General features: G+C 44.2%; 1 protein-coding gene across 1 annotated transcript in view; it reads right to left on the bottom strand.

Moving 5' to 3' along the window:
• The window catches only part of LOC147117614 (uncharacterized), a 71464-nt gene extending 59834 nt beyond the window's left edge, over nt 1-11630 (bottom strand). The window contains exon 1 of the mRNA XM_085988744.1: nt 6377-11630. Within this exon, the coding sequence (XP_085844870.1) occupies nt 6377-6924 (548 nt within the window). The 5' untranslated portion in view covers nt 6925-11630. The remainder of the gene's footprint in view (nt 1-6376) is intronic.
• Nucleotides 11631-11980: the final 350 nt, after the last annotated feature.

The raw sequence follows: 11980 nt of genomic DNA on the forward strand, positions 1-11980 counted from the left end.
CGCGATCGGATGGGGAGAGAGGCCCGCGATCAGAAAGACTTAGGGATGGGAGGGAAGAGGTCAGGAATCGGGGCTGAGGGGAGCACTCCTGCTCCTCTTGGCCCACAAAGAATGCTGATAGAGACACTTACATTGGGGAGCCTGCAACTCCCACCTCCCTTTCACTGACGAGTTTCCCGACCCCTGGGAAATCTGTGCAGCACCAGTTAATTTAATCAGATATGTTAACTAAGCATCCCACCTCTCCACGGCAGGACACTAGGAGGCCCTGACAGCAGCCGCCGGAAAAGAGGGTTGGGGTTGCATTCTGTGTATTTCATTTTTTAACCCGACCCTCTCCTGCCGGGTGAGGGGTGAATATCGAGGCCAATGTGTCTGTTGAAATTTTGGAGCACAGGTATGGTTGAAGTTCTTGAGCTTACACCTTAAAAAAATTCTGCCTTTGACACATGCACTAATACTTTTTGCCCTCAAAACATGAACTTAAAATGTGTGAAATTTAAATAGATTTTAGAATCCAGCATTGTTTACTATTTGGATACTGTTGGTGTTCTCCCATATCAACTCCTCACCATGGTAAGATTTAAAACTGGTTAAAAAAAGACTTGCATTTATATAGCACCTTTCACGGCCACCGGACGTCTCAAAAGCGCTTTACAGCCAATGAAGTACTGTTTTTTTTTTGTTTTTTTTTAATAAAGTGTAGACACCGGGATAACTCCCCTGCTCTTCTTCGAAATAGTGCAATAGGATTTTTTACGTCCACCTGAGAGAGCAGACAGAGCCTCAGTTGAACGTCTCATCTGACAGACGGCACCTCCAACAGTGCAACACTCCCTCAGTACTGTACTGCAGCCTAGATTTTGTGCTCAAGTCTCTGGAGTGGGAGTTGAACCCACAACCTTCTGACTCAGAGGCGAGGGTGTGCTACCCACTGAACCATGGCTGACACTGTTACAAAACAATTTTACTCACCTGAAATATCACCCAACAACTGCTACCGTTCCAATCATTCTGTAACATTATTACCCATGAACTCACCAATGCCCAAATTAAAAACAATACATATTTGAGTATGAGAAGCGTGTAAATCGATTGCCATATTTAACTAGAGATTCACACCAGAGTAGAATAAATCATGATCTCATCATACAAGTTGCAAACACATCAATTATTACAGCTATCTGGTATTCATTCTTAATCTCTTTCAGATTCCTCTTATATTAATCATTTTTTATGAGATTCAGTGGGTGTCCTTTATCTGAACCCATCAATAATCCCTGGCCAATGGTAATCATAGTTGTTACTGATGGGATTTGAAAGTAGTTATTAGGGAATGGAGATAAAGTATTTTCTCCTTCACAGGCCAGATGCGCTACCCAAATACAACAACCTACAAGTTTACAAGGATGAGATAGTAAATATAAATCGATATAGATTTTTACATTTACTACTTTTATCCGGAGGTGAAAGGGCAATGTTGTAAGTCACTGAGCCAATCAATCCTGTTGATCTATTCCAGTTCAAGCTGCAAAACCTACTTTCATTCACATAGTAACACCTCTCAGTATATAAAAAAACCTGCATCATATCAATATTTGTTTATCCAATGAAAACAAGCTCAGCTGTGCTCTTCATAACATAGAGGGGGTAATTTTATGAGTCCACACTGCCCATGGAGAATCCTGTCTGCCAGCAATAAGGAGATCTGAGCATGCACTGCTCATCATTTTCTGACCGAATTTCTGATTTACGCGCCTGGTGGGCAAGGCTCCCCACTAGCATTGTGGATTCATAAAATTATTCTCATAGAATCCCAAGTTTTGGAATCATCCGTGTTGCTCCTCTTTGAATCCTCTTTAATGGATCAATGTCATTACAAAGGCAGGGTCCCCAAATGGTGCTCAATATTCCAAATGTTCTGTCACTGATGATCAAGTGACTGATTTGTGATTTTCAAAGAAAAATAGATGGAATCATGAAATGAGATCCCAAAACACCAGTAAACATCCCTAGATCCTATGTAATAAAAACAAAATTTGACTTATTTGGTCATTATATGGAATGAGCCTTGGCTCAGTGGTAGTATTTCCTGACTCTGAGTCAGAAGGTGATGAGTTCGAGTCCCACTCCAGACAGACCCAGCCAGCAGGAGGAGACCAGAGCTTCAGCCTCTAAATAGTGGGCTGATATCCAATGGGGTACTCGCATCCAATGAGAACAGAGTGTTGACCCCCCCATCCATTGCATCAGCCAGTCCCCCCCGGTCATGCTTACGACTTGACCATATAAAAAAGGGTCTTCATCGACAGCATTTCCCAAACCCCCGACCTCTACCACGTAGAAGGACAAGAGCAGCAGGTGCACGGGAACACCACCACCTCCAAGTCACACACTAGCCTGACTTGGAAATATATCGCAGTTCCTTCATCGTCGCTGTTTCAAAAGCCTGGAACTCCCTACCTAACAGCACTATGGGAGTACCTTTACCACACAGATTGCAGCAGTTCAAGAAGGTGGCTCGGCACCATCTTCTCAAGGGCAACCAGAGATGGGCAATAAATGCTGGCCTTGCCAGCGACGCCCACATCCCAGGAATGAACAAAAAAAATTACAGATCAACCCAGAGCATGATCTACTAGATGTAAAGGCTGTGGAAGAAATGGGTTGCCTCATGTGCCGCTAGGCACATTAGAAAAGAAGAGGAGAATAAATCATGATCTATACAAGGTTAAAATAACTTGTTTTGACTTAGGATCAAGTACCCTGGCAATGCAGCTCAATAATTAATTGTTGATAACAGTTTAAAATGACTGGATACTTTCAGTGGTTGGTCATTAATCAACAACAACAACTTGTATTTATATAGCGCCTTTAACGTAGTAAAACATTCCAAGGCGCTGCACAGGAGTATTTTAAGACAAAAAATTTGAAACCGATCCACATTAGGGCAGGTGACCAAAAGCTTGGTCAAAGAGGTAGGTTTTAAGGAGCGTCTTAAAGAAGGAAAGAGAGGTAGCGAGGCGGAGAGGTTTAGGCAGGGAATTCCAGAGCTTAGGGCCTAGGCAACAGAAGGCACGGCCACCAAAGGTTGAGCGATTATAATCAGGGATGCTCAAGAGGGCAGAATTAGAGGAGCGCAGGTATCTCGGGGGGGGGGGGGCAGTTGTGGGGCTGAATGAGATTACTGAAATAGGGAGGGGCAAGGCCATGGAGGGATTTGAAAACAAGGATGAGAATTTTGAAATTGAGGTATTGCTTAACTGAGAGCCAATGTAGGTCAGCGAGCACATAGGTGATGGGCGAACGGGACTTGGTGCAAGTTAGGACACGGGCAGCCGAGTTTTGGATGACCTCAAGTTTACGTAGGGTAGAATGTGGGAGGCCAGCCGGGAATGTGTTGGAATAGACAAGTCTAGAGGTAACAAAGACATGGATGAGGGTTTCAGCATGGGATGAGCTGAGGCAAGGGCGGAGACGGGCGATGTTACGGAGGTGGAAGTAGGCGGTCTTTGTTATGCTGTGGATATGTTCGGAAGCTCATTTCAAATATGACACCAAGGTTGCGAAGTGTGGTTCGGCCTCAAACAGATGTTAGGGAGAGGGATGGAGTCAGTGGATAGGAACGGAGTTTGTGGCGGGGACTGAAAACAGTGGCTTCGGTCTTCCCAATATTTTTGCTCATCCAAAACTGTATGTCGGACAAGCAGTCTGACAATTTAGAGACCGTGGAGGGGTCGAGAGAAGAAGTAGTGAGGTAGAGCTGGGTGCCGTCAGCGTACATGTGGAAACTGACACTGTGTTTTCGGATGATGTCACCAAGGGGCAACATGTAGATGAGAAATAGGAGGGGGCCAAGTATAGATCCTTGGGGGACACCAGAGGTAACGATGAGGGAGCAGGAAGAGAAGCCGTTCCAGGTGATTCTCTCGCTATGATTAGATAGATAAGAATGGAACCAGGCGAGTGCAGACCCACCCAGCTGGACCACGGTGGAGAGGCGTTGGAGAAGGATGGAGTGGTCAACCGTGTCAAAGGCTGCAGACAAGTCAAGAAGGATGAGGAGGGATAGTTTACCTTTATCACAGTCACAAAGGATGTCATTTGTGACTTTGATGAGAGCCGTTTCGGTACTGTGGCAAGGGCGTAACTTTGATTGGAGGGATTCAAACATGGAATTGCGGGAAAGATGGGCATGGATTTGGGAAGCAACAACACGTTCAAGGACTTGAGAGGAAAGGGAGGTTGGAGATGGGGCGGTAGTTTGCAAGGACGGAGGAATCAAGGTTTGGTTTTTTGAGGAGAGAGGTGATGACGGCAGATTTGAGGGCGAGGGGGACAGTACCTGAGGAGAGAGAACCATTAAGAATATCAGCTAACATGGGAGCCAGAAAAGGAAGTTGGGTGGTCAGCAGTTTGGTGGGAATAGGGTCGAGGGAGCAGGAGATGGTTCTCATAGACAAGATGAGCATGGAGAGATCATGAGGGGAGATCGGAGAGAAACTGGAGAAAGATGTGAGTTCAGGGCTAGGGCAGGGGGGAACCTTAGAGGAAGTTTGGCCCAGTGGGCTAGGGGAAGGAAGGGAAGTGACAGAGGCAGCTAAACAGATGGTCTCAATCTTAGAGACAAAGAAGTCCATGAGCTCCTCACACTTGTTATCGGAGGTGATGGTGGAGGAGACAGGGGAGAGGGGTTTAAGAAGACGGTTAGCAGTAGAGAATAGGAGCCGGGGTTTATCTTTGCATTCCAGAATGATTCCGGAATAGTGAGCAATTTTGGCAGACGAAAGCAGGACCCGATAATGCTTTATATGGTCCAGCCAGATCTGGCGGTGAATGGCTAAACCAGTTGTCCGCCATATCCGTTTGAGTCTGCGTCCCTTGGACTTAAGGGAGCGAAGATGAGAGCCGTACCAGGGGGAACGGGCAGAGTGAGAGAGGGTAATTGTTTTAGTAGGGACTAGGGCATCAAAGATAGTGGTCCTTTTCCACCTTTGCTAAGGAATATTTCTTTGGTGTGTAAACCCCTCAATGTCTTTTTACATCATGATCTAAAGGTTAGCGCAATCATCGGCAATGCTTGTGCTAGTAATGATCCTGCATTTACAATGGCTGATCACTAGTTTCAAATCAACAAGAAGGAATAAACAAAATTGAAGAATGTAAGCTGTGTCTGACAAAGGTGCCGAGGCTAAAAAGAGGGGATGTCTGACAAATTTATCCCACAGTCTCTAGAAACTGGCTAAGAAATAGCAAGAAAGTAAAGCAGAGTAAAAGGATTTGAGCACCATGTCATACATAGAATTACACAGAATGTACACCACAGAAACAGGCCATTTGACCCAACTGGTCCATGCCAGTGTTTATGATACACGAGCCTACTTCCACCCCTCTATCAACATAACCTTCTGTTTCTTTCTCCCTCATGTGTTTATCTAGCTTCTCCTTAAATGCGTCTATGCTATTTACCTCAACCACTCCTTGTAGTAGCGAATTCCACATTCTAACCACTCTCTGGGTAAAGAAGTTTCTCCTGAATTCCCTAATGGATTTATTAGTGACTATCTTATATTTATGGCCCCTCGTTTTGGTCTCCCCACAAGAGGAAACATGTTCTCTACAACTACCTTATCAAACCCTTTCATAATATTAAAGACCTCTGTCAGGTCACCCCAAGTCTTCACTTTTCAAGAGAAAAGAACCCCAGCCTGTTCAATCTTTCCTGATAGGTATAACCTCTCAGTTCTGGTATCATCCTTGTAAATTTTTGTTGCAACTTCTCCAGTGCCTCTATATCCTTTTTATAATATGCAGAAGTGTTGTCTAACCAACATCTTATACAAGTTTAACATAACTTCTCTGCTTTTCAGTATCTAGAAATGAACCCCAGTGCTTTGAATGCTTTTTTATGGCCTACTTTTGTGATTTGTGTATCGTACTCCTAGGTTCCTTTTAATCCTCCACCCTATTTAGACTCTTATTTTCCAAGGAATATGTGGCCTCCTTATTCTTCCTACCAAAATGCACCATTCACACTTATCTACCTTAAAATTAATTTGCCAATTACATACCCATTCTGTAAGTTTATTAATGTCTGGTCATTTATCACATTGCTGTGCGCAAATTGGCTGCCGCGTTTCCTACATTACAACAGTGATTCCACTTCAAAAGTACTTCATTGGCTGTAAAGCGCTTTGAGATGTCTGGTGGTCGTGAAAGGTGCTATATAAATACAAGTCTTTCTTTCTTGTACTTTGTTGCAGACTTCCTCAGTATTAACTATACCCCCAATTTGGTGTTATCTGCAAATTTTGAAAATATACTTCCAATTCCAGAGTACAGATGTTCTTCTACCAGTAATGCTGCTTTACAGTACCTGTCCCATTGCTTTCTGTTGCTAGTATCTCCACAGGTCACATCAGCATGGCAACCCTCATCAGAGCTTGTGTAGATATCAAACATATCTATTGGTTTCCCGATATACAGCTCAACACTCCTTAAAGAAAGATCTTCAACACAATTATCTTCGATTAAAGTACCAAGTCTATCTTCTAGCGAATCAACAGAGTTGCTAGGAACATCCTTGTTGTTTTCACTCTCTATTTTCCTGTGGTTTTCAATCTTTGTACCACTGCAGAAGTGTTCCTTTACTTCAGACGTTTGTTCATTGGTACTGTAATCTCTGTTAGATATGGTGTCTTCTTTAGATGTTAATCTGTCTTTGGTCAATAGTTCTGTGTAAGTGTAACTCATGACCAATCCAGTGACTGATATTACAATAAAATAATACAATATATAATCTATTGCACAAGATATTCCTTGGATCCCAGCATATATCCAATCCAGAATCTGCACAATGTATTCCATTTCCAATATTTCCCACATTGCATGAAGCTGTAGCAAAAAGATAAAAAAAACAGTCATCTTGCAAAAATTAAATAATTTTCAATTAGAATTTTTTTTTTTTTTTTAAACTGGTTTTAGCACCAATTCATTACATATGTGGCATCGCGCATCATGGTCACAGCTATGTTGAAAAACATGTTAAAATATATTAGCATATTTGAATTTTTTTTGACAAAAAGCTAACAGCAGCAAAACTGTATTTAAATAACCCCAACATTAACACTATAAAGAGATCACTGCAATAGAGGAGCTTGAATTAAAATGTCCCTATTCTCACTTATCAGTTTCCTCCTAATATCGTCCCCCCACTCCAATGGCAATCACCAGAAACATAAACTCACCTGATGGCCCCACAGACAAGGAAGGGCAGCAAGTGCAGTCTGCCAGGGTAGAAAGTGTTTAGGTGTGCATATGTGCTTTAGATGCGCTCATCGTGAACATCAAAAACCCATAAATGGACCCACTTGATGAAGAACAGTAAGCTGAAACTTCCTAGCATCTGCACTGGTAGCAATCTCCACCCCCTCACTGGACTTCACACTCAGAGTTCACCCCTCCTTGCTAAGAAGAAACTCCATCCTCCCTCCCCTCTCCATGAGGGCCCAAACTTGGGCCTCTTCCCACCAACTCTCTGATGCTGAAAAGAACTTGGGAAGAGGTTGAGCAGTGTCCACTCAGCAATTTTGGTTGAAGATGATTAGACACTTCAGCCTTGTCTCTTGCATTCATGTGTTGAGCTCTGCCATGGTTGAGAATGGGGATGTTCATTGCACCTCTTCCTATTACATGCCTGATTGTCCACCACCACTGTCAACTGGATGTGGTAGGGCTACAGAGCTTTGCTCTGATCCATTGGTTGTAGAACCGCTTAGCTTGGTCTATAGCCTGTTACTTTTGGTGTTTATCATGCAAGTAGCCCTGTATTATCGATTCACTAGTTTGGTGCTTGATGCAAAAGTATGCCGGTGCTACTGTGAGCACAGCCTTCTACACTCTCCATTGAATCAACATTGGTCTCCCTAAGAAAGAGATGTGCCAGGCCAGGAAATTACAGGTAATGGCAGTTGCATACAAGTCTTATGCTTGTACAACACTCGGGCGCTTTACAAGAAGGTGCGCCACTTTTGTCTTTGTGAACCACAAAGTTACAGTTTATGTTCCCATTAACTTGTACACATTTCAAGTTGCTTCTACGAACAGATCTTGGTATGCTGGTTTAGGATTTATTCGTTAATGAAGCAACTTAAAAATATTTCTAACCAAACAATTCTAACAAAAAGTCCAGAAGAGTCCTTCTGATTGCTTGCCACTCTTTCAAGTGCTTGTGTGCTTGGATGATCTTTGAGAGAGATCATGATTATTGGGTATGCTTGAAGCCTTCCGCGACTGGTGGGCACTGCTGGATACAGTTTACATAATTGGCAATGAAAATCAAATCTTGATCTAACTAAAACATTTTAGTTTAAATAGGCCATTTTTATTTGTGGTGCCCTCCTAATGTGGAAGGCATTTGTAGAGTGTGTTTTTGTCCTGGTGGCATTGGGCATACCACTGTGTCCTTTTCAAAATAGTCCCAAAAGTCCAGACAGGACAAAATCAAAACAGGACAAATCAGCAATTAACAAATACAAGTGCAAGTAGGACCGAGTTGCCTGGGCTTTGTGAACTGGATCGCCAGGGCTTGGAACCCTACGCCCACAGATTGAACACCTCTGATCATGCAGTTGGGGAACTCCAACTGTTCCAAGAGTCCCTGAGCTAGGGAGGGAAAAATCAGTCAGGTTTGTCATTCCTGATTAATATTCAGTGGCTCCTGCGGGAAGGGATACAGTTTATGGATGTTGGTCGAGAACAGAATTGGGCTTGGTCCTGATGCCTCCTACAGTGGAACAGTCTGTTGACACTCATTCTTTATTCTCACATATGAAAAAACCTTAGAGAGGCACCAGATGGCTGCCAGTACCTATGTAAAAATCACTGTCTTCAGAAGAGGGGCAAAAATTGAAGTAGCAAGTTGTGAACATCACAAGCGGCAGAATAATTTTTCTCTCTTTCCTTGTCTTCTTTTTCCTCCATCTCCCTCTTTCTGTATTTCTTTTAGCCTATTCATAGCCCTCTTGGATGTGGGATTTGCTTTCTCTTGTTGGCGAGCCAGAGAAAGCAAGAGCCAGATATGGAGGCAGGTCCATCCAGCATTTACAGCAGCAGCGAAAGCTCTTGGTTAAATGTTTAGGGTTATAGTTTCAATAAAGGGTCTACATTATCTTTATGGTAACTGGGTTAGCCTACCTCCATGGGGATGTTTTGCTTTATCTGGCTGTCCAGAGAGAGGAAGGAAAAAGAAATGTCAGAAATTACTGACTCAGTCAAAACACAGGAGATTGTGATTTTCCTGAACAATTCTCTCCAAATGCAGAATTGGTAGGTGTACTGTTATTAAAACTGACCTCAACATTATATTTATATTTCAGTTTCAAAAGCTCCCCTCCCCCTCAGTGTGTGTAGCATTCTCCCTATAAAAGTGAAACGAAGCTCTATCCAATCCCCTATGGACATGTCCCTTAGGGCTAAGAACAGGGAACTGTGATTTTCTTTAAAAATATTTTGTAACTCTGGTGTTATGTGTAGATTACAATTGTCATTTAAAGACACCAGCAATTACTAATATAGTAATTCTACCATTTATTGCTGATATTTTGCTAGTATACAAAATGTTATTATTTTCACTAAGAGTAACTACTCATGTCCGGCTTAATATATTAGCGACCATAAAGGATGAACTCTGCACCATGGGAGTTACAAGGAAGTTTCATCCTCCACAAGTCCTCCCGTCCTACCCCTGTCAGATGTTCTTTTCCATGGCAACGCATCATTTTATTTATATTATTAATAAAAAATATATATATATATGTATATACCACTGGACTTTTTTTTTGCTGAAGGTTTTTCTCTCAGGTCACACACTGCAGGAAACAGATATCCATCTGGTTATGTGAAGGTGAGAGAGAATAGTACAGTGATGTGGGGAGATTCCTGGTTTCCATTCAATGCCTTCTCATAATAGTGCAAATTAATTGAGATGGGGGGGTGGGGAGAGAATGGAACCTGCATCCAACCACTCCGTGGCACTGCTCCAACAAACTGCATCATTCAGACTTTTTTTTTTAACTTTAGCTATTTGATTTCTATCTATCTATATCTATATATATATAAACGAGTCGATCTGTCTGTCTATCTGTCTGTCTGTCTGTCCTCACGTGTGCGTCTGTCCGGCTATGCGCTCAAAAGTTATAAACGAGTCGATCTGTCTGTCTGTCTATCCTCACGCGTGCATCTGTCCGGCTATGCGCTCGAAAGTTATAGGGCGTACCTACGCGTGCATTACGTCGAAAGAAAGCTTACCGTTCCGAAACGGTCGTAAGCATATTTACGTTTCGGCCGGACGAAAATCGCGCCCGCGGTATCCGAAAAAGTTCAACATTCTGCTCATTAGCATCTCATTATCCGCTCATTAGCGACAGAGTGACCTCGAGGTCGACCAATCGTACGCCGGGTTGCTGGCGCGTGCGGCCGGGCCCTCCTACGGTCGAGTGACGGGACGATTGACCAATCCTACGCTTCGGTCACCTGACGGTCGACCAATCGGTGCGTGTGTGGGCGGGCCTTATCGTTCTGAACCGAGGTGAGTCGCTGCCATCTTGATTCTAAACTTTTCATTTCTTTTTCCCGCTTTCTGCGTGTTTCTTTTCAAATCTACATTTCCAGCAAAAAAAAAGTTGCTTTTAAAACACAAATTGTGTTTTAAAAAAGTTAATTAATTTGTAAATCTTTTCTCTAACCTCTATAATTCTCCTACCTTTCACCGTTTTTCCTGGCCCGGGGCCTAGGCTTCTCCAACTGCCAGCAGTGCAACTCTAGACCCAGGCTCCCGGCCTAGGCAGAGACAAACACTGGCAGAGGAGAGAGGGTGTGCTGCCTCAGCTCCATTCCCAGGGTCAGTAGGTGGGGAGGCTTCATAAGCAACTGGGGTAGGTCGCAAGCCCCGAATAATAATCTGAAGATCCTGTGTTTGCAGCTGAGGAAATTTCTTCTGCAGACAGCCCCAGGTTAACGGCAGCCATCTTTGTCAAGGAGGGCGAAAAGTTTCAGTGCGACGCCATTTTGATTCAGTGTGTAACAGAGTGCCTGCGCGGCCATCTTAGTACAGGAACATAGAGTGGGTGGGGCTTCTGTGCTCCAAATCGGGTCCTGGTGACCGAGACAGACAATCGGCTGTGTGGGCGGGGCCTAATCTTTCCAACTGAAAAGCAAGCGGCGGCCATTGTTTGTGGTACAACAGTGAGAGGTGAGGACCCCTTTTTTAATAAAAAGATTGGTGAGGTTGTAAAGTGTATATTATAGAAAGATTTACCAAAAATGTTTTATAAGTACAGGAAACTTTGTGCTATCCGGAGGTGAGCTATCCGGCAATCTGGAGCCACCACAAAAATCAGCAGCCGTTTTTTTATTCTTTGTTTGTTTATTTTCCTTTGTTTGAACAGTCAAGCTGTGCAAGGTCTGTAGCTATAGCAACAGCTTTAGCTGCAGAGCTTTAGGGCCACACCCAGTGTTTAGAAGCTGTTGCTAAGCAACAGTGTTTGTTGTCAAATACGGAGATAAGAATTTCCGTATCTCTCAACATTAACTCTGGAGACGGTGGGTGATGGATAGCACAAAGTTTCCTGTACTTTAAGTTTATCTCCCCCCCTCCCTTTCCACCCCCCACACCCCCACCCCACACACCCCCCTCCCCACCACACCCCCCTCCGCACCCTCCCCACCCCCCCTTCCCCCCTCCGCACCCCCCTTCCCTCCCCACCCCCCTTCCCCCACCCCTTCCCCCCTCCGCTTCCCCACCCCCCGTTCCCCCCCTCCCCACCCCCTTCCCCCCTCCCCACCCCCTTCCCCCCTATCCCTTCCCCCCTACCCTCCCCCCTCCCCCTCATCGCCCCTTCCCCTTCCCTCTCCTCCCCCACTCCTCCCCCCTCCCCTTTCCCCCACTCCCTCTCCCCTCCCCCCACTCCCTCTCCCCCTC

The sequence above is a fragment of the Somniosus microcephalus genome, chromosome 5 (assembly GCF_052327205.1).
Source record: "Somniosus microcephalus isolate GS21.2 chromosome 5, FLI_Smic_1.0, whole genome shotgun sequence".
Classification (NCBI taxonomy): domain Eukaryota; kingdom Metazoa; phylum Chordata; class Chondrichthyes; order Squaliformes; family Somniosidae; genus Somniosus; species Somniosus microcephalus.